This window comes from Dromiciops gliroides, chromosome 3 (assembly GCF_019393635.1).
Source record: "Dromiciops gliroides isolate mDroGli1 chromosome 3, mDroGli1.pri, whole genome shotgun sequence".
Classification (NCBI taxonomy): domain Eukaryota; kingdom Metazoa; phylum Chordata; class Mammalia; order Microbiotheria; family Microbiotheriidae; genus Dromiciops; species Dromiciops gliroides.
In genome coordinates this window covers 178,398,019-178,422,300 of record NC_057863.1, presented here as the reverse complement: position 1 = coordinate 178,422,300, position 24,282 = coordinate 178,398,019, and the positions used below count along the sequence as shown (strand labels likewise).

Here is a 24,282-nt window from a genome sequence, read left to right as displayed (position 1 = left end):
ACTATTGTAGGCCTGCTTAATTATGGTATGGATTGCTTGTAATCTGATAAAAGTGGGAGAAAAGTCAAAAGGACAGAAGCCAAATGTGAAAGGAAACAAAAAGAAATCAGTGAAACAGAGATGGGTACTAATATCATTTGGCAAAAATAACTTATTATTAAGAAAAATAGTAATTATTAAAATGAGCGGATATTTTCTGAAAACTATTGCTTTTCCCTTGACAATAGTTATAATCTATTGTCTCCCATTTCCTTTATAATCACTTAACAAAAGACAAAAATAATCCCTCCTTCTGATACTTTTCTCAGAATCACTCGGGGGTTTTCCAGTGTCATCCACAACTTGAAATTACTCATATTCCATTTGCCTACTCAAGCCTTATCAATTCTTCACTGGACTCTAAAAGACCTGTTTCTTCCTCTACCTGTTCTGTAATTTTCTATAATCCATGGACTGAAAAAAAGTCTCCTGCTTCTCTTTTAAATTCTTGTTCAGTATTTATCATTTGTTCAAAGAATTCTAACCTGATTCAATATTGTGAAGACATCATAACAATACCAATTTATTGGTAGCTCTCCCACCTAATCTCAATAAAATTAATTGGTATGTCCTTTGAATGTGCAAAACAATCCATGACATATAAATGCACAACAAATATTCATAAACTCAAAAGCAGGAAGTTATCAGACCAAAAGGGGAACTTATAAAAGGTTTGGAAATAGTAAAGCAGATGCAGGAAATTTCCTTTAAGAGAGGAAAGTATAGAACAGTGTGAGGAATCCCAGAGAGGAAAAGAAGAAGCTCTGCCCCTAACCAGCTGTGTGATCTTAGGGAAGTCTCTCTCTTACCTATTTCTTGTCTCTGAATCTACATCCAGTATGTATACATAACAATATTTGGCCTAACTCCCTCATGGAGCCATTGTGAGTAATGAAAGAGAATGGGTGTCAAAGTACTTTGAGAAATATGAAGGAGCACATAAACAGAAACCATTATCACTGCTACTAAGATCTTTAGGAGGGAAAGCCAACACATAAAAATACCAACTCTTTTTCAAAGAAATGAAGTCTTAATTTTTAGAGGAAACATTCTACTGAATCCTATAAAAATAAAAAGGGGCATGTCTCCAAATACACATCAAATTCACTGATGTAAAGACTAATCCTCATGTTAATTTATCTGTAATGAATCCAACATATATGCCAAAGTAACAGTCCACCCTCCACCAAAGAGCTCCTTACCACTTGCTGGGTAATGTTGACATTAGACTGTCCAAAAGTTTTTGGCAAGAGTTGCTTCCCAACAGCGCTAACTGTAGAAGGATGAACAGCTACTAATGAAACAACTCCTAGGATACAAACAAACAAACAAAAAAAGTCACAAAGCAATGTTTTGAGAATTCAATCTAAAAATACAAACAAATCAACAAACCAAAACCCTTTAAAGTATCAAAGAGATGTGATTATAAAATCTTGCGCACTATTGCCTGACTGGCCTCTTTTTAAGAGTTTGCTCTGTCTGTTAAATACCATTCATTTATGTGGATGATACAACTAGAGGCTCTTTTTTCAAAAGTTACGTGACTTGGAGCTTAGCTTTTAATAAAAACTAAATAAAATTTCAAAGGCTCATTTCCTTCTGTCTTAGGGTTCCATGGTACCTTTCCTACATTCTCAAATCAGAACGTAGTATGATATAGTAGTCTCACTTTCCAAATGTTAACTGAAGGAGGTTAGACTAGTCTCTTCTCACATGAATTTCTATTAAAATGTGCTCTTAGCACAAGTAATACACAGTAAAACAAAATTAAACATCTTAACCCAAGCATTCCTAATTACCTCACTAAATATAGTTCATTTTCCTTTGGATATCATTTTTACAGGAAGAAACAGTTTTATTCTTATCTTACTCAATTCACAAAAAGCTTATTAATATAATTAACATTAACAAAAAATAAAAAGTGTTAGTTATTATTCAAAGTAAAGAATAGCATTTTCAGTTTGAAAAAATACAATATATTACTACTGGTATTTGCTTTAACAAACAATACCATATTTTCAGTAAAATATTTGTTGCTGGCTTTTAGATTTATAGTCTACATTAACCTTTAGAAACAGCTTAGCATCCTCACCCAAGTACAAACCAATCACCACAAATATATCAGAAAACGTGTCTCAACCCAATGCTGGGGAAAATAAAATCAGAACTTTTGTACAATTATTTCAATTTTTTAAAATCCAACTCAGTTCCTTATCCCTTCCATAACCTGAAGTTCCCACTCAGTCCATTTAATCAGTTAATCACATCATTTATAATATGAAAACAAAGGTGTAATTTTGATAACTATCCATCATAAAAATACCTAAGTATTTATATGGCAACTGTACATTCTGAAAGCATTTATTTTTGAAACAAACTCTTAAGCAAACCCCACCCTCTCCAAAAAGGTACAAAATTTGACATAATCTTTCATAAATAACAAGAGCTGACATTGTGCAGTGCTGTGAGGTTTGCAAACTACTTTGCATATATTTTCTCCCATTACATTTAAAAAGCAAATGCCACCTTTATGATATCTTACACTTCTTTGTGGGCTTTCTTTTTATGCACTCAATGCTGGCTGGATGCTCTTTCTCTACTCTCAACAGCATACACTTGTCTCTTCTACTGTTGCTACTTCTAGGGGTTGTGGAGTGCTACTGTTTCCCCTCTTATTTCCTCAACTTTTCTCCTGATGCAATCAACCTATCTCACTTCTGGAAAACTCCTATCTAAATCTGCCTCTTTTCAGCTTCCCAGCCATGTTGTGCCCCCTTTAAGGCCTAGTAGAGAAAATTTCATTTCTTCTTATATTGATATCTTATTTTACCTCCTAAAATCCAAAAATGAAAACTCCCAGTAATGTCTTAGTCAAAATCCAGAGTTTCTAAGTCAAAGAAAAACTGCAGTAAGAAGTCAGAAAGAAACAGTTCAACTATCAAAGAGCCACAGTTAGGATCACTTAAAACCTGCAGGCTACAACTACAAAGGAGAGAGAGTCTAAGAACATGATATTTTACAACAGGGGTCAGAGCAAACAACAGTCTACAGGCTAAATCTAGCCCACTGCTCATTTTTGCATGGCCCATGAGCTTAGAATAGCTATTAAATTTTCAAATACATTTTTTAAAATGTAGTTTGCGGACTCCTGTTCAAGAACACCAAAAAAAAAAAAAAAAAAAAGAGCGAGAGAGACAAGAGCGGGAGAAATATTCTCAAATGCAAACACAAGTTGAAAGAAACACAAAACAGTAAATGCACAGGAGCCATTGGGACTACATCATGATACAGGGTTGATATTATAATATCAAATTCTCATTTCTGAAGAAATAAGTATCCCCTCAAAACCCTAATGTCTTCAAGGAAGAGAGGGGCTGGAAGCAACCTTGTTATATTTTGATAATTTGAAGGGAAAAAAGGGGAGAAAAGAGGGGAAGGAAAGAGGTAAAACAGTATTGCACATAATCAGGGTTCATGAGAAGACTATTAAAGTAGGAAGGAGGTGAAGGAAGTAGGCTATACAAGAACCTCACCTTCATCTAAAATGGACAAAGGATTGAAAAGACAGAGACAGACAGACAGACAGACAGACTGACAGACACACACACATACACACCACTTTGGCATAGAAACAACAGGGAATCAGGCCAAACAAGGCCTGGGGAAAGGGGAAGAGGAAGGAATTAGTATTAAGCAAAACAAATTCCATCTTCAGGGGGTGGAACATGAAGTATTAAAAAGAAATGAAAACAAGGTTCAGAACTTGTAATGAGGAAGGAGTGGGGAGGTAAGAAGGGAAAAGAAAGGAGGCTATAGAAGCAAAGGTAGGATAGGGAGGAGAGGAGAGAGTGTGACAGAAAAACACTGCATCAAATATATAGCACTAGTGCTGAGCACAATTCTCTCTCAATAGCCTCTTCTTTGTAAAGATGGATATGGCAAAAAGAAATATATAAAAGGATGAAAGAAAATACAGAATTAGTAATCACAACTGTGAACATTGAAAGGATAAAATCATCCACAAAAACAAGAGTAGCAGAATGGATTACAAAGAAAAATCCAACAGTATGCTTTTTATGAGAAACACTTGAAAAAGGGCTCAGTAAAAATAAAGAGCAGAAATAAAATCCGTAATACTTCCAGTAACTCAAAAGCAGATGATCTCAGACTAGGCAATAATAAAAATATACTTGATAAACAGCAGACTTACAGGGGCCAAGCCAAGATGGCAGAATAGAGAAGAATTCAATTGAGATCTCCCAACATTCCCATCCAAACAACTTTAAAATAACACCTCAAATGGAATTCTGAAGTGGCAGTCAACAAAAGGTCAGAGTCATCTCCCCAGCCCAAGAGAACATAAGAGGTTAGAGAGATCCGTGACATGACTTTCAAATACAAGACTCAAGAGAAACATAAAAAGGTAAACACGAAGGAGAAATCTTAAGGGCCTTAATAAGGTTAAACTGTTTGCCTTTCTATATGAGAAGATGATACATGAAGAGAGGGTGCAGGAGTGAGTTAGATGTTGGGATGGTGAAAAAAATGGCTAGGCAACAAAGAAGGATCCCCTAGGAAAGGGAGTAAGGAAGAGGAAAAATGGAGGAAATTATCTCACATAAAAAAAAATGTGTGCAAGGAAGAGCCTTTACCATAAAGAGGGAAATGAGGGGGAACTAACACTTGAACCTCATTCACATCCAAATTAGCTCAGAGGGGAAAAAATACACACACACACACACACACAATAAATTAATAATAATAATGATAATAATAGTAATTAAAATCTATCTTAAGAGGAAAGTAGGAGGAGATGGGAATAAGGGGAAAGAGGAGTGTGATAAAAGGGAGGGCAGATAAAAGAAGGCAGTGGTCAGAAGGAAAACAGACTTTAGAGGATGATGGACAGGATAAACAGAAAAAAATAAGATGGAGGGAAATGTACAGTTAGTAATCATAACTGTGAATATGAATGGGATGAACTCACCCAAAAAACACAAGTGGATAGCAGAGTGGATGAGAAACCAGAATCCAACAATGCGTTGTTTACAAAAAACACACTTGAAACAGAGAAACAAACAGAAGAGTTAAAATACAGGGTTGGACCAGAATCTGTTATGCTTTAGCTGAAGATGAAAAGGGATAGCAATCATTATCTGAGACAAAGCAAAAGTAGACCCCATTAAAAGGGGTAAGCAAAGCTTACAACTTGCTAAAAGGGACCATAGACAATGAAGCAATATCAGAACTTATATGTGTGTGCATGTGCATGCAAGCACACGCGCGCGCACACACACGCACACACACACACACCAAATAGCATAGTGTCCAAATTCTTAAAGGGAAAGTTAAGTGAATCAACAAGCAAAAATAGAGTAAAAAAACTATACTAGGGGGCAGCTAGGTGGCGCAGTGGATAAAGCACCGGCCCTGAATTCAGGAGTTCCTGAGTTCAAATCCAGCCTCAGACACTTGACATTTACTAGCTGTGAGACCCTAGGCAAGTCGCTTAACCCCCATTGCCCGGCAAAAAACAAAACAAAACAAAACAAAACAAAAACTATACTAGGAGACCTCAACTTTTCCCTCTCAGAGCTTGATAAAGCTAACTATAAAATAAATAACTCAAAGAGATTAATAGATCTTAGAATAGTTATATACCATTGACCTCTAGAGAAAAATTAATGGAAACAGAAATATACCTTTTTACCGTTATACATGGCAACTTCACAAAAATTAATCATGTGTTAGGGCACAACCAGATCCAGAAAAGGAGAACTATTAAATACATCCTTTTCAGACTATAATGCAATAAAAATTACACTTAATAAAGAGTCGTGCATAGATTAAAGCATAGATTAAAAGTTAATTGGCAGGGGGCAGCTAGGTGGCGCAGTGGATAAAGCACTGGCCTTGGATTCAGGAGGACCTGACTTCAAATCCAGCCACAGACACTTGACACTTAACTAGCTGTGTGACCCTGGGCAAGTCACTTAACCTTCCCCCAAAGTTAACCAAAATTAACCAAAAGTTAATTGGTGGGGGCAACTAGGTGGTACAGTGGATAAAGCACCAGCCCTGGATTTAGTCAAGTCCCTTAACCCTAATTGCCTCGCAAAAACAAAACAAAACAAAACAAAACAAAACAAAACAAAAAAGTTAATTGGCAGTGGATAAAGCACTGGCCCTGTATTCAGGAGGACCTGAGTTCAAATCTGACCTCAGATGCTTGACACTTACTAGCTGTGTGACCCTGGGCAAGTCACTTAACCCTCACTGCCCCACCCCCCCACCCCACCCCCCAAAAGTTATAGAAACAACTTCACTCAGCACAACTTGGGGGAAATGTTATAAATGCTCACAACAATAAAGAAAGAACAGACCAATGAAGTGGGCATGAATTTAAAAAACTAGAAAAGGAACAAATTGAAAGTCCCCAAGTAAATACCAAACTGAAAATTCCAAAAAAAAAATCAGAGATTATAAAACAGAATGCAAGAAAAACTACTGAATAAATAAAACTAGGAGTTAGTTGCATGAAAAAAACACAATAAAATAGATAAACCACTGGTTAATTAGATTTTTTTAAAATTAATAAAGTATTTTATTTCTTTTTCCGTTACATGTAAAGATAGTTCTCAACTTTTGTTTATACAAGCTTTACAATTTCAGATTTTTCTCCCTCCCTCCCCTCCCTTAGACAGCAGGTAATCTGATATAGGTTTTATATATATATATATATATATATACATACACACACACACAATAACATTAAACATATTTCTGCATTAGTCATGTTATAAGAGAAAAAATCAGAGCAATGATGAAAAACCTCAAAATAGAAAAAAACAACAGCACCAAAACCAAAAGAAATAGTATGGTTCATTCAGCATCTATACTCCGCAGTTCTTTTTTTTTTCCTTAAATTTGCAGATCCTCTTCCATCATGAGTTCCCTGGAACTCTTCTGTGCCATTGCATTGGTGAGAAGAATATAGTCCATCACAGTAGATCAACACTCAATGTTGATGATACTGTGTACAATGTTCTTCTGGTTCTGCTCATCTCACTCATCATCAGCTCACGCTCTCACTCATCATCAGCTCACACTAATTTGATTTTTTAAAAAACCAAATTAATAGCATCAGAAATGAAATGGGTGAATTCCCCACTAACAAAAATGCCAGTTTTGACAATTAAGTAAAATGGATATTTACAAAAAATACAAATTGCCCAAAGGAAGAACAGAAGAAAATGGAATATGTAAATAACCCTTTCTTAGGAGGGGGAAATTGAACAAGCCATCAGTGAGCTCCCTGATAAAAAATAACAAGAACCAGTTGAATTTTTAATAGTTCTTTATTTTTTTCCAGTTACATGTAAAGATGGTTTTCAACATTTGTTTTTATAAGATTTTTGAGCTCCAAGTATTTCTTCCTCCCTCCCTTCCCTCCTCCCCCCAAAGAGAGCAAGCAATCTGATATAGGTTATACATTACAATCATGTTAAACATGTTTCCACATTAGTCATGTTGTAAAAGAATCAGAACAAAAGGGAAAAACGTCAAAAAAGAAAACAACAACAAAAGTAAAAATAGCATGGTTCAATCTGCATTCAGATTCCAGAGTTCTTTTTTCTGGATGTGTTGAGCATTTTCCATCATGAGCCCTTTGGAATTGTCTTAGATTATTGTATTACTGAGAAGAGCTAAGTTTATGACAGTTGATCATTACACAATGTTACTATTACTGTGTACAATGTTCTCCTGGTTCTGCTCACTTCACTCAGTATCAGTCCACTTAAGTCTTTCCAGGTTTTTCTGAAATCTGCCTGCTCATTTCTTACAGCACAATAGTATTCCATTACATTCATTTACCACAACTTGTTCAGCCATTCCCCAGTTGATGGGCAACCCCTCAATTTCCAATTCTTTGCCACCACAAAGAGAGCTGCTATACGTGTGGGTCTTTTTCCCTTTTTAATGATCTCTTAACCAGTTGGATTTTTAAGTGAATGCTACCAAACATTTACAGAACAATTAATCCCAATACTATATAAACATTTGAAAAAATAGGTAAAGAAATACCATGAAATTACTCTCATAACATAAATATGGTGCTAATGCCTAAACCAGGAAGATTAAACCAGAGAAAGAAAACTATAGGGGGCAGCTAGGTGGCGCAGTGGATAAAGCATCGGCCCTGGATTCAAGAGGACCTGAGTTGAAATCTGGTCTCAGACACTTGACACTTACTAGCTGTGTGACCCTGGGCAAGTCACTTAACCCTCATTGCCACACAAAAAAACAAAACAAACAGATAAAAAAAGTTAATTGGCAGTGGATAAAGCACTGGTCTTGTATTCAGGAGGACCTGAGTTCAAATCCGGCCTCAGACACTTGACACTTACTAGCTGTGTGACTCTGGGCAAGTCACTTAACCCTCATTGCCCTGCAAAAAAAAAAAAAAAAAAAAAAAAAAAAAGAAGAAAAAAAAGGAAAGAAAACTATAAACCAATTTCCCTAATGAATATAGATACAAAAAATAAAAAGTAAATAAACCACCAGAAAGGAGATGACAGCAATCTATTACAAAGATCATACACTACATGACCAGGTTGGATTTATACCCAGAATGTACAACTGGTCCAATATTATTAAAACTATGAACATAATAATAAAAACAACTATATGATTATTTCAATATATGCAGAAAAAGCCTTTGATAAAATACAATCACCATTCCTCTCAAAAACACTAAAAAGCATAGGAATCAATGGAGCCATCCATTGATCAGTAAAATGATCAGTAGTTTCTCTAAAACCAAGAGCGAGCATTATCTGTAACAAGAATAAACTTGAAGCCTTCCCAATAAGATGGGAAGGTGGGGTGGACTGAGCTAATAAAAATGACAATTCTACCTTAAATTAATTTTCTCATTCAGCGCCATACCAATCAAACTGCCAAAAATTATTTAATAAAGCTAGAAAAATAACAAAATTCATCTGGAAGAACAAAAGGTCAAGGATATCACAGAAATTAATGGGAAAAAAATACAAAGAAGGTAACCTAGCCATACCAGATCTAAAACTATATTATAGGGGCAGCTAGGTGGCGCAGTGGATAGAGCACCGGCCCTGGGGTCAGGAGGACCTGAATTCAAATCCAACCTCAGACACTTAACACTTACTAGCTGTGTGACCCTGGGCAAGTCACTTAACCCCAATTGCCTCACTTAAAAAAAAAACCTATATTATAAAGCAACAATCAGCAAAACCATTTGGTACCAAGAAATAAAGAGGTGGATCAGTGGATTAGATTAGCTACATAAAACACAGTAGGGTTAGGATTTAGACATAAAGGAGGATTTCATAAGCAAATTAGGAGAGCAAGGAATAGTTTATATTGCCTATGGAGAAGGAAAGAATTTATGAACAAACAAGAGATAGAGAACATTATGAAATGCAAAATAGATCATTTTTATTACATTAAAAAGGTTTTGCAAAAACAAAACCAATGCAACCAAGGAAAAGCAAAGAGTAAACAATTTTTATAATGTTTCTGATAAAGGCTTCCCTTTTGTTTTCATTGTAATATCTCCACTTTTATTTTACCAAGGAAATGAAAGACAACCCCTATCCTGACTTCCCTCTTCTTTTTATTTTCTTTCTCAGAATCATTCTACATTATTCCCATGCTGTTCTTTGTTCTCAGTCTCTATGGAAAAGGTGGCCTTTCTTGTTAAGGTCATTTTCTCTACTTGTATCCCTAATTCCATCCCTTCCTCTCTCCTCTAGAAGTATACAAACATATATTACATACATACACACATACATACATATATACATACATACACACACACACACACACACACACACACACACACACGGAGGGAGAAACAGAGGGAAACAGAAAGACAACAGGAAAAATCTTTTTTTTTCATTCTTTCTTTTGCTTCCAAATACGTCCAGATTTCTCCAATCCTTGAAAACCTCCACTGTTTTTCCTTCTAATTATTATCCACTTCTTTTCTTTCTTTCATAGAAAACCCTTCATTTTCTGTACTTTCTCACCTTTCATTTACTTCTCAATCCCTTGGCAATTTGGCTTCCAAACCCACCCACTCATAAGAAACTGGTTTTTTCCAAGATTATAAGTAATCTCTTAATTGCTAAATCCAACAGAATTTTTAATAGTTCTTACTGTTCTTGACTTCACACTTTTGCCACAAGTAGACAGGCCCTGCCCCAAGATACTCTCTTTGTCTACTATAATCATACTTGTCTAAAAACTCTTATTAGTCTCCTTTACCAGTTATCAGAAACTATTTCAGTGTCTGTGGTGAAGAGAAATATCCCTGTGACCCTTGGATTTCAAGGTGCTTATGTTATATTGGAGAAGACATGAACTTTAATGTACCTGCAGAATTGAATATACCCATATGTGTGTGTATACTAAAATATAAAGATATGTATATGTTCAAAATATATAAAACAAAAAAAGAAGGTAGTTAAACAGAGTCTTTAGGGAGGGAACTTCCAATTTCAGAGGTTGTAAAATTTACGGATTGGAGTTGGAAAAGAACCTCAGAGATTATTCAAGTCCAGTCCAGTCCAGAGTCCAATCAATATCCAAAGAGAAATTCCTCCCATGACATATCAAAGAAGTAGATATCCAGCTTTTACTTCCAGTGAGGGGGAGCTCAGTCTCCTGAAGCAGTTGCCCATTCCCTTTTGAATAGCTCTCATTGTTATTTGCATATTTGTAATGACCACTCATTGCTTCTCATTCTTCCTTCTGAAGTCATTAAGTGCCTACTATGTGCCGGGCAAGCTGAACAAATTTAATCCCTCTTCAGATTGGATGTTCTTTCAAATATTTGAAGACAATTACCATGTTTTCCCTAGCTTTTCTTCTCTTGACCAAAGCATCCATAGTTCTTCCTCAAATGGCATGGACTTGGAAATTCTTGAACATATGTCAATGCTCTTTCCTATAATTTTCCATATGTGGGCTACCCACAGCAGAACAACAGGAAGAGAAACTTCAATGTTCTTTCCTTAAACAAGCCTTCCCCTTCCCTTCTATGGCTAAAGTGTTCCTTTGCCAGGGAATTGTACAACTATGTTAGATAGCTACATTTGCAAGTGATGTCTGTGCAAGATATTAAAGCAGTATCAAACAGGCTCATCTCAGACTAGCTCCCTAAATGCGAAGCATTCCTAGAGGCTCCTTTCTGAACCTTCTTACCCAATTAGGTAACTGGCTAGATCACTAGACATAAAGAATAGTCATCAATGGTTCAATGTTCATTTGGAAGGAAATCTTTCCTGAAGTGACCCTAAGATACAGTACCATTAAAGCAGGATGAAAATTTTTAAACCAAAAAAAAAGTAATAATAATAATATTCTCTTAAAGTATGTCGGCACTGAATGGAAATTTTCATTTTATTCAAAGGAAAGAATGAAATTCTATTCCAAGCCTTTCCTATCACTTTTTTTTTGGGGGGGGGGGAAGAAGGGCAGTGAGGATTAAGTGACTTGGTCACACAGCTAGTAAGTGTCAAGTGTCTGAGGCTGGATTTGAACTCAGGTCCTCCTGAATCCAAGGCTGGTGCTTTATCCACTGCACCACCTAGCTGCCCCTATTCCAAGCCTTTCAACTCCAAACATAAGGACTTTCTCCCCTTGCTGTCATGAAAGGAAACTATAATTCCCAAATACAAATTAGCTCCAGAATGAAATACGTGCATGAGGCATCATGACAGGGACCACAAAAAAAAAAAAAGAAATTATTCACAAAACACCTTTAATCCCAAATCTGCATTAATTAATTTTTGTCACAAAGTAAATGGATTATAAATGGAAAGGATGCGCAAATGCCTGATCTACATAGTTTTCTCATTCAGAGGTTACTGTAACTGTGCCACCTACTGGTAACAGACCTTCCTGAAAGCTTCAAACCTTTGCTCAAAGACTAACCTAAAATCTAAGGGCTAAAGTAATGGTAATATCTTAAAATATTATATACCTCCTCCTCTGAGCTACACTACAAGAAAACAGTAGCACGTTCCTCCCTCACCTCTACTACACAGTCTATCCCCAGTAAAAGAACGTAGTTGAAAAGCAGTCTTATGGCTGATTTGACTAACCTTTGTTTGAACAGCCACCACAACCTCATTATTAGACATTTAGAGGTACAATAATTTTATCACTATGATAAAAAACACACAATGAAATTAATCTAGAGGTAGATAGGCCACATACATGGTGGTTGCCCAAGTTGTATTCACTGCTGCCTGTGTGAGGCAAATTAGCTCCAGAGTGAAATAAGTGCATGATGCATTGCTAGATATAGACCACAAAGAAGAAAATTCTTCACAAAACACCTTTAATCCCAAGTCTGCACTAAGTACAGTTAATGTAATTAAATTTTTGTCCCAGTAGAATGTAAATTCCTTGAGGGCAGGCCTCCTTAGTTTTGGTCTCAGTGTGTCTAGCACCTGCCAGAGTAGGAAATTAATAAATGCTTGGTGAATTTAAAGTGAATCAACTTTTAGAGCAGTGAATCAAGCACCAGCCCTGGATTCAGGAGGACCCAAGTTCAAATCTGACCTCAGACACTTGACACTTACTAGCTGTGTGACCCTGGGCAAGTCTCATTGCCCCACCCAAAAAATAAAAAAAAATTTTTTAAGTGAATCAACTTTTCTTCAAGTTAGCTAGTATATCTAAAAAAAAGTTTCCTATTCATGTTTTCAGAATTTTCTTATGAATTGCAGTGTGGATTACACAGAAGGAAAACTGTGGCTAGATTTCAGGCCCTACAAGATTTAAAGTAAACAGGACTCTAATAAGCAATTGGTGAATCTCTCTGAGTCAGTCCAACTATACTACCAAATAATGTGGAACTATGCAAAAAAGTGACTTAAATATCTATACCTTTTACCTAGACATCTGTAACGATTGGAATGACTTATCATTTAAGACATTAATTGCCTTTATTCTGTTATCAGATGCCAGTTGGTGAAGATGCCATCCAATCACAAGAGGAATACATGCAAGAGCAGACATTGAACTGTCACATGAGGGCAGACATGCATGAAGTCAAGGTATGGCCGAGGGAACAGCTTTTGACAAATGTTGAAGTTGGATTCTCTTGGTTTAATTTTTTATTTTCTTTTTCCCCATCATACTGTAAAGATGGCTGGAAGTTTTGATCCCACCCATCTCATTCTTCACCTGGCTTCTATGCTCTCTCCTATATGCCTGATGCCATGGGCATCTCAGTCCCATGCATGTGATCAAGTCTGACTCGGTTTCCTCCAGTATGTTCGGTGGCATGGACATATATTCCATCCACCTTTTTTTTAAGCCTGGCATACTGCATGGCTTGAGCAATAACTCAAATGTGTGAATGCTCATATCTCATCATTTCTCTGTTCTTTTATGGTAACCCCCATAATTATCTCAGGCATCATGATAAATAATACAGTGTTGGATTTGGCCTTGACATCTGTTACCAATTATTTTAGATTTTTAAATTTCTCATAATGGCATGAGGATAATTAGGCAGATGATGCAAAAAGTGATAAAACAAACAAAAATTATTTTTAGAAATTAATATTGCAGCAATTATCTTCTCAATTTACCCTCCCATAAGGGGGGGACTATAGTAATATTAAGTTTTAAAGAATGTTTCAATTTTTGTTTTATTATATGTTTCATGTGTAACAACCAAGATTCTGAATTCCCTTAGACATGTTTTTGAGAACTTTCATTGTTTGATTTGATTATTGACAAAGCTATTTTCAAGTTGTGTTAAGCTCAATTTTGTAGGAAGTTTTCCTGGCTGATTACCAGCATCCACACATCAACCCCTGAAAAGACTTCCATTCCACGACTACACCCAGAGGACATCTGAGAAAAGACTTTCAGAGACTTTAAATGAACAGTTTTGTTTTGTTGTTGTTGTTGTTGTTTTTCTCTTTCTGTTTATACACCATCTGTTACATGCACTCTCTGCAGAGGCCCTTCCCTTTGCAAAACCAATGTCAAAGCGCCGGTTCATGAGGGACTGCCCCTCTGGACAAAACTTTCCTCTCTCCCTTTTCTATATTGTTATTAACATATTATTAGTTAGCATAGGATATTATATTCTGTTATTTTTGACTGTTTCATCAAGGAAACGCCCTGTTTCTTGAAGAAACAAAGGGGGGACTGTAACAATTGGAATGACGCCACCTGCTGGAGACTTACTGTAGCAAAGCTCTGCCATGAGGAGAAGGTCTATGAGGGCAAGCCATGTGGTCAAGGTCCTTAGTGTCAGGAAGTGACGTTTGCTCATGGGTACTGTCTATCAAGACTACCAGCCAATCAACTTGAGGAGCCTCCCATTTCTGGAAGGGGGACATGAAGTAGGAAGTGGACACTGGCAGAGTGGTTCTGGCTCTTTTTGGTTCCTGACCTCGCCATGGTAGGTCGGATGATAGGGTCTCTTAGAAATAGTTAGATTTTTTACCTTTCTCTCTGATCCTAATGCTCTTTAATAAATACTTAAACATTTAAATACTCTTGCTAAAGCTTATAATTTACTGGTGACCACTCATTAGATTTTAGATAGTTTAGCTAGAATTTTAGCCTTAACACATCCCATTGCTAAGTATGTATCCCATTACTAGGCATATACATTAAAAGGATATACACCCTGGGCAAGTCGCTTAACCCTCACTGCCCCACCAAAAAAAAAAAAAAAAAGGATATATAACATATAAACTATGGATGAAAAAGAAAGGTCCTATATCTACTAAAATATTTTCTGGTAGCAAATAAATTAAAATAAAATGGGTGTTCACTTACTCTGGAATGACTAAATAATGTGTGGTATGCAAATGTAATAAATTGTCCTCTATGGAAAAATGAATGACAAATTCAGAATAGCTCTAGAAGAATTATATGAACTGATGCAGACTGAAGAAAGCAGAAGTAGGAAAACAGTATACAACAATATAAATGAAATGAACAATAAAACAAAACTGAATGATGTATAAATATAATGACTGCGTTTGGCTCCCTTTCCATTGGAACGGTGGGAGACTCAGGGTGTGGAATATTGCATATAGTGGTAAAATGTGGTTGATGTGCCGGAGGGAGGAGAGAGGTCCGGAATGAATTTTTAAAAAGACACACAAGATTCACTAGAAAGAGGGCCAGTTGGAAATAAATAACATAAAATCTAAAGGCATCATCAACAAAACTATTTTTTAAGTTAAGCAAAAGCAGGGTTTATGTATTGTCCCCGCTCGGGTCAGGAAGATGGGCAGACAAAAGCACCCATAATGTGAGCGTCTAAGTCGCCTCAATCCCCTCACTACTATATAAAACTGTCCACAACTCTACACTAGAGAATATCACATCCAAAATGAAAAACAGCCCTAGGGCCAGAAGGCAAAGGAACAAGGCCTCGGGTTTCTTTTCCCAGTGACGGGGCCAACTCTGAACATCTAGGGCAACAGCAAGAGCTTCTTCCAAAAGGAACTTCCCCAAGTGGGAGCAACTATGGCAGTGAAAGGCCAGGATCTGGCCATCCATAGCAATATCGAAGGACATCCAGGCATCCTGGCTGTGTTGGGAATAGGAGCCATCCGTGACTCACCCTTGTGCCTACTCAGCTCCAGCCAGAATGGCACGTCAAAATGTATCATGGTGACTGCCCCGAAGAAGCAGTTTTCTATTTAGAATAGAACCTCCTCAATTCAAAACTGGCTTGTCCCTTAGACAAGAAAGAATACTGACCTTCAGGGCAGTTTACGATAAACAGAGACAAGAACCTAAAGGGAAGAGCTGCAGGGCCAACACCAAAGCAGGCAGAGTCTAAGACCACATGACCAGGCAGCGGGCGGGCAGGCGGGGCTTGGGGCCACCTTCTTCCTCCTCCCTCCCTCTCACATTCTCTCTTCTTCTAGGACAGGTATCATCTCACAGAAGCAATCTTGATGAGTTTTTATTTGAAATAGGCTAAAAATTTCCCTGAAAATTTGAGCGTATCCCCAAAGACTCTATAGAGCAAAACCACCTATTTATTTAGTGAAGTTGAGCCTGTTAAGAGACCTGGTGTCCACCGATCCATCAACAAGAATTTATTCAGTGCCTTACTGTGTGCCAGGCACTGGGCACTGGAGAAGAGGAAGATGGCCAGTTTGGTGAAGGATGGGAGCTGGGTTACAGAGGGCTTCAGAAGCCACAGAGGAGTTGGCATTCTATCCTACAGCAGGGCTGTTTCACCTTGTTGGCGTGGCACCCTTTGGTGGTCTGCTAAAGCCTGTGGACCCCTTCTCAAAAAAACATTCTCAACATTCATAACTGAAGTAAGTACTATCTTGTCAAAGATCTAATTGTTTTCAGATCCCCTGAAATCCATCCACAGACCCCCCACAAAGGACCCAAAGACTCTAGGTTAAGGACCCCTGCCTGAAAGGAGATAGCAAGTACTAGAGTTTACAGATCTGTGCATAAGGAAAATTACTTTGGCGGCTGAGTGGAGAGAACTGACCAGGGAGGCCAATTAATGGACTACTAACATAGTCCTGTGACACAGTCTTCAAGTTCTCATTAATAATGATCCTAGGGGCAGCTAGGTGGTACAGTGGATAGAGCACCGGCCCTGGATTCAGGAGGACCCGAGTTCAAATTCAGCCTCAGACACTTGGCACTTACTAGCTATGTGATCCTGGGCAAGTCACTTAACCCCAATTGCCACACCAAAAAATAAATAAATAAATAATGGTCCTAATGTGCTTTTTAAAGATTTCCAGATTAAAATCTGGGAGCAATTAATTAGAAAGAAGCAAGAATTAGAAAGAAGGGGCAACTAGGTGGCGCAGTGGATAAAGCACTGGCCCTGGATTCAGGAGGACCTGAGTTCAAATCCGGCCTCAGACACTTGACACTTACTAGCTGTGTGATCCTGGGCAAGTCACTTAACCCTCACTACCCCGGAAAAAAAAAATTGAAGAAGAAGAATAATGAATTGAAAGAGGTAAGAAAATAAAGGAAATTTCAAATGGGTGGGATACAAGACCGTAGAAGCAGAGTGCAGACAGGCACAATAATACCTAATCAAACAGAAAGCAATGGCTCTCCAAGAATTATGACACAGTTTATGTCCTATAGAAATTTTCACACTGTAGAAAGGGATAACGCATGTAAATATAAACAATGAGAATACTAAATGCTAAATGATGTATTAAATGGTACAGGTGGCAACAAGAGAAAGATTATTAGTTTCTAATTGATTATTATTATAAACTTAATACTTAGCATTAATACAACCAAATAAACTTGATTAGTAACTATTTAGATTTTAATTCTTTTTACCATGAAATGATAATTTTTCTGTCTCTGAGTCCCCAACAGTATTATTTGTCCATCCATTCTTCATTTTTCAGGAGATTATTTCTTTCTGGGCTATCGATAGTGAAGGAAAGCTTCCCCCAAAATGGGATCTGAGCCAGGTTTTGGTTTTGGTTAGAATTTAAATGGAAAGAAAAGGATGAAGAAAAAATTACAGGAAAGGATATGGCATGTGAAAACACTCAGATGGGACAGCACAAAGCACATTTGGAGGCCAGGAAGCAATCAATTTTCTCTTGGAATGCAAAGTTCACAAAGAAGAATAGTGAGAGATAAAGCTGGTAAGATAGGTTAGTGCTAGATTGTAGAAAGGGCCCTAAATGTCAGGGCCAATTATTATAGGATCATAGATTATGAGCAGGAAAACTTGTCAAAAGCAATTCAATCCAATCCCCTTCATTTTAAATGAAGTCAAAGTAATCTAAGCTGGGATTTGAACCCAGGTCCTCTTTCTCCAAATGCAATATTATTTCCTCCGTGCCTAAATATATTCCTGTAAGCAGTGGGGAGCTACTAAAGGTTTTTGAGAGGAGAGTAGCAGGATGAAAGCAGTGTTTAAATGAAGACTGATCTGATAGTAATATATAATGCCTATGGGGCATTGACACTTACTAGCTGTGTGACCCTGGGCAAGTCACTTAACCCCCATTGCCCTGCAAAAAAAGAAAAAGAAAAAGAAAGGGGGCAGAAATGATGCTCATGACTTGGGAGGCTTATGCTCAATATAGGCAAGTGTTAAGGGCTAAAATTCTAGCTAAACTGTCTAAAATATTTAATGAATGGTCGCCAATAAATTATAAGCTTTAGCAAGAGTTTTAAGCATTTATTAAGGAGAATAAGAATTTGATAAAGAGAGAAAGAAAGGCCTAGATTCCTATCTATTAAAGGGAGAGCGCATTTCTAGCTGCCTTCTCCACCAGCATCCCCAGGAAAGAGACCGAGACCGAGTGCCAGTCTCTTCCTTCCTCCTCCCACTAGCCCGCATCAGTTCCTGACGCCAAAGAAAAGACTCCTGGTCTTGCCCTCAAAGACCTTCACTTCATGGGTGGATCTCTTCTACAGTAAGTCTCCAGCAGGTGGTGTCATTCCAATCATTACACAAGTATGGATCATTTTAAAATGAACAAGACAACTCAACACAAGGATGCAAATAAATGTGACCTCACAAGTAGCAAGAATAGGATCCAACCTCATGAAAGAAATCTGAGAATGGAAGGCTATACCTCATTCAGAAATAACCTAACAGATAGCAGGAATAGCAGAGCCATGCCATGTATCAACAAGACATAATAACTATTCTATAAAAATCCACAATCTGAGGAAAAATGGTAGAGTTTATGGATGTTAATAAATAATGGAAAAACAAAAGTGACATCATCATCAGAATATAACAGAGACCAAAGCTTCTTAAGCTGTGGGTCACCATGAAGTGGCATAACTGAACGTGAGGGTTGTGAAAAATGTGACAACAGTAAAAGGTTATGTATACCTATTTTATATACCTATATACTTGGGGTCACAAGTAGGAAAAGTGTAAGAAGCCCTGCACTAGACCACCTAGCATGATGGAGGAAATGGATGCTAAGTTAATTGTGCAAATCTAAGCCTTGTATCAAAGATTCAACTGCAACTTAAAACAGACTATCTTGTTTTATGGGGTTTTTTTGGTTATGTTTTGTTTTCTGGTTATGTTTGCTCTAGAGCTCGTTTTAAGACAAATTAGCATTAAATGTTTTCAAAAGGAGCAGCAATCACACAAAAAAACAGTACCATGTTTTCATATTTGTCAAATTTTACATTCTTGCTTTCAGATAAAAACAGATAATTAGCCAACTAAATGGAACAAATATATACATTCATATGTATTGAAAAGATAAAAAGCTGAGATATTAACAATGGTGAAATGAGGGGTTTTTTCCCCCAGTGTTCAACAAAAGCTTTAATTTTCTTATTCTAAATATTGATTTGGGGGCAGCTAGGTGGCGCAGTGGATAAAGTGGCCATGGATTCAGGAGTACCTGAGTTCAAATACGGCCTCAGACACTTGATACTAGCTGTGTGACCCTGGGCAAGTCACTTAACCCCCATTGCCCTGCAAAAACAAAAACAAAAAACAAAAAACAAAAAACAAACCCTAAATATTGGTTTGGTGTACTGGTGATGACTGCCATTTAATTGGGAGAAAAGGAGGTTAAATTCTAAACTATAAATGCAAACTCCAGAAATAAGTGGTTAGTGAATATATAGCAGTTATAGCAAATGCCAACATTGATGTTTTGTATCTTTCAGAGTAAAACTGCCAAGCTTTACCTTGTCTAATAACTAATACTAATACTTGAATTTTGCTAATGGCAACTACCTTAGGCAGCTAGATGGCACAATGGATAAAGTGCTAGGCCACAAGTCAGAAAGACTCATCTTTCTGAGTTCAAATCCAGCCTCAGACATTTACTAGCTGTTATGAACCTGGGCAAATCACTTGACCTTGTTTGCTTCAGTTTCCTCATGTGTAAAATGAGCTGGAGAAGGAAATGGCAAATCACACCAATGTCTTTGCCAAGAAAACCCCAAACAGGGTCATAAAGAGTTGAACATAACTGAAAGATGGCTGAACAACAAAAAAACTACCTTAAGGCTTATTTATGAATTAAAGTATTTTTTTTAATTCCTAACTCTTAAGGAAAAGATTATTACATTTCTGAACGATTTTTACAACTAGATAAGCAGAATTCCAGGTTTAAAATATTATAAGTTTTATCCTTATACTAAAATCACATATTTTATAATACTTTACTTATGTTACCTGATTTTAGTGTTACAATAACTCTTGTTATACAGGTTACTATAATTGTTGTTGTTTTCAGTTGTGTCCAACTCTTTATGACCCCATTTGGGATTTTCTTGCCAAAGATACTGGAATGTTTTGCCATTTCCTTCTCCAGGTAATTTTACAGATGAGGAACTGAGGCAAACAGGGTTAAATGACTTTCCCAGGGTCACACAGCTAATAAGTGTCTGAGACCAACTTTGTACCAGGATGATGAGTCTTCTGGTCACTAGGCCCTGACCTGCCCTGCCCTCTATCCACTACACCAAGCAGCAGTCCTCAGATCTCCGTTACAGATAGGCTAAGCAGTTTGTTCAAGGTCACACAGAAAAGTGTCAAAAGGTTCTATCTGAACCTAGGTCTTCCTGTTTCAAAGTCCAGTACTCCCCACCCTGGGCCTCCTTTATGGATCTTGATTGTTACTCAGTATGCTAGTTATCTCTCCCAGCTTTGGGTCCTTTGTATATTTATTTGATAAGCTAGGCATCTATTTCTTTAATCAAGTGACTAATAAAAGTGCTGAACAGCACAGGAAGTGGAGACACTCAACTACAGACCTTCAAAGCTGACTTTGAATCCAAAACTCCTTAGGTACAGCCACTGAAGTAATTCCTAATTTACCAGCTTTATTATCATCTATTTCTAATACCTTTCTTTCCCACAAGAATATCACAAAAATAAACCTGTAAATTCTCTGCCTAGTGTGAAAACTGGCCTTTCAAGTACTTTCCTAGGTAAACTATCTACAAAAGTCCCCTTATCTACCCAGGATTTAACACTATGGAAAAAAGAAAAATCCTGGCCAAACAGATCCAATCCAATAAAAACTTTGTTAAAACCCAATGTGCGGGGGCAGCTAGGTGGCGCAGTGGATGGAGCACTGACCCTGGGGTCAGGAGTACCTGAGTTCAAGTCCAGCCTCAGACACTTAACACTTACTAGCTGTGTGACCCTGGGCAAGTCACTTAACCCCAATTGCCTCACTAAAACAAAACAAAACAAAAAACCCCAATGTGCATAGTAGCACTGTGCTAGGGATAAGACAAAATAAAAAGGGAAGGTCAGAAGGAAGGAGCTGCTGTGCTGATACAGGAGTTGGGCCCAACCCCACAGTCACCCTGACACAGATCCAGTCTCAGGAAGTCCTCACCAGAGAAGGAGACCCCCAGAGCCTCTGAATCAGCTGAAGCACCAGGGTCATCTGGAACTAAGCTCACAGTCTGGTGAGTGGGCTGAGCCCTGGACAGGGGAGAGACTACACGGGTCTATGCTGGTGCTAAGGCAGAACTTGGATTTTACACCCCTACTGAGAACCAGGTGGTAGACTTGAGTAGAAGTGGCCCAGGTGGGGGAGGGGCACAGGCTCATCAGAGCTGACAACCACAACACACAAAGCTGGTTGATTGGCAAGTTGGTCTGGGGTCACCTAGGACCAGGAAACAGGCCAGGAGAGGGAAGAACCTGATTCTCCTTAAATCATACCACCTGGAACTTCTTAAGCTTGGGATACTGCAGCCTGGAAACAGTGCCCCACTTTAAGGAGCTAAAAGTCAAGTAAAAGAAAGGCAAGATGAGCAGACAGAGAAAGGTGAAGACCATAGAAAATTTCTTCAGTAACAAGGAAGACCATGGGGCACCCTCAGAGGAAAATGTCAACATCAGGGCCCCTATATCTAAAGCTTCCAAGAAAAATATGAATTGGTCTCAGGCCATAGAGGTGCTCAAAAAGGACTTTGAAGATAAAGTTAGAGAGGTAGAGGAAAAAATGGAAAGAGAAATGAGGGAGATGCAGGAAGGACATGAGGAAAAAAGTCAATAGCTTGAAAAGTCAAATGGAAAAGGAGGTACAAAAGCTCTCTGATGAAAACAATTGCCTAAGAATGAGGATTGAACAAATGGAAGCCAGTGACTTGATGAGAAACCAAGACACAATAAAGCAAATCCAAATGAATAAAAAAATAGAGGGCTATGTGAAATATCTTCTGGGAAAAACTGCTGACCTGGAAAATAGGTCTAGGAGAGAGAATTTGAAAATTATTGGTCTACCTGAAAACCATGGTCAAGGAAAGAGCTTAGACACCATCTTCCAAGATATTCTCAGGGAAAATTGCCCTGAAATTCTAGAAGAAGAAGCTAAAATAGAAATTGAAAGAATCCACCGATCACCTTCAGAAAGAGATCCCAAAAAGAAAACTCCTAGGAATATTACAGCCAAATTCCAGAGCTCTCAGGTCAAGGAGAAAATATTGCAAGCTGCCCAAAAGAAAGAATTCAAGTACTGTGGAGCCCAAGTCAGGATAGCACAAGATCTAGCAGCTTCTACATTAAAGGACCGGAGGGCATGGAATATGATATTCCAAAGGGCAAAGGAAATGGGATTATAATCAAGAATCACCTACCCAGCAAAACTCAGCATTATCTTTCAGGGGAAAAAATGGGACTTTAATGAAAAAGACTTTCAGATATTCGTGATGAAAAGACCTTGTAACAATTGGAATGATGCCACCTGCTGGATACTTACTGTAGAAGAGTTCTGCCCATGAAGCGAAGGTCTTTGAGGGCAAGACCAGGAGCCTTTTCTTTGGCGGGAGGAAGTGACGCGGACTAGTGGGAGGAGGAAGGAAGAGACTGGCGCTGACTCTGGGGCTCTTTCCTGAGGACACTGGCGGAGAAGGGAGCTAAAAATGTGCTCTCCCTTTAATAGATAGAAATCTAGGCCTTTCTCTCTCTCTTTACCAAATTCTTATTCTCCTTAATAAATGCTTAAAAGTCTAACTCTTGCTGAAGCTTATAATTTATTGGCGACCACTCATTAGATATTTTAGACAGACTAGCTAGAATTTTAACCCTTAACAGATGGCTGACCATGAAGAGGAAAGCTAAACCTCAGTCTTCTTCTGATCTTCTGGTTGGGTAAGAAATTTCCCCTCCCTCTCCCTTTAACTGCTAAGTACTGGTGTACTGGCTGTGTTTTCCTTTAAATTTTTTCGAATGGACCTTTTAAACTCCCTAATTATCCTATTTTTTATTTTAGTCTGTTTAACCAGACAAATGGGAGATAAGATCATGTTAATGCTTTGTTTTTGTGGATTTTCTATTTTTCTTTTTATTTTTGTTAGAAGAGCCAGCAACTTACTCACACCAGGAAATATCTCTCCCTCTCCCAACCATGCTTTTTCAGAGAAACCTGAAGAGATTCCCACAGCTTTTCCCAGTTCTAACACTAATTGTTGCTCTAATTTTGCATGCCTGGAGGCAATGACCCACCCTCTAGAAGCTTTTAATCCCCTAGCACCTGGAGGCAAAGTGGGGGAAGAGGAATCCAGGCCTGAGTTCAAAATCAAGTCTGATTCAAATTGCGCTGGTCCCTCCCCTCCTCTCCAGACTCCACCCTCTACTCCTCCCATGGCCAAGCCCATTGCTTCCCCTGCCCGGGAAGTCCAGAGATCTAATGCTCATGCGCAACTTTCTCTAACTACATTTGCAGCTTCAGGCTCAGCCCTTCCCCGGCCTGGCTGTGCTTCTGAGACAACTTTAGAAAACCCTTTAAATTCCAGATATTCTTGTTTTGTTCATAATTTTGCTAACCTGCTTTTGTCTTTAATTAGTAATCTTATAAAGCATTTGTATGGTGAAAAGACTGACAGACAATATAGAGGGGTTAAAGAAGAAAAACTTAAGCTGAATAAGAATGACAATCATCAACATAGTTCAAGACTCTGCTTCTTTTGCCATGGAAGGGTATATATTTTACAGAAATGTAGAAGTAAGCAGCAAGGTATTGATATGAGTATTGGGGATTTTAGATATCAGAATCAAAAGTGTTCTGAATTCACTCAGAGTATTAATGTCAGTTCAGAGGTTACATAGGATTTCTATGCTATTACATATACATTTTGAAATTAATGGTATGGGTCTATTTTCATAGAGATTTTCAATGCTTTTGAGATTGTGTCTTATACTTAGTTTTTAAAACAAGGAGAATATTTGTAAAAGCTTTTAATAGT

General features: G+C 37.8%; 1 protein-coding gene across 2 annotated transcripts in view; it reads right to left on the bottom strand.

The window, feature by feature from the left end:
* The window catches only part of TFDP1 (transcription factor Dp-1), a 143,426-nt gene that overhangs the window by 31,625 nt on the left and 87,519 nt on the right, over positions 1 to 24,282 (bottom strand). For both annotated transcript variants that reach the window (XM_043997069.1, XM_043997070.1), the window contains exon 4: positions 1,242 to 1,348. In XM_043997069.1, coding sequence (XP_043853004.1) covers positions 1,242 to 1,348 — 107 coding nt within the window. The remainder of the gene's footprint in view (positions 1 to 1,241; positions 1,349 to 24,282) is intronic.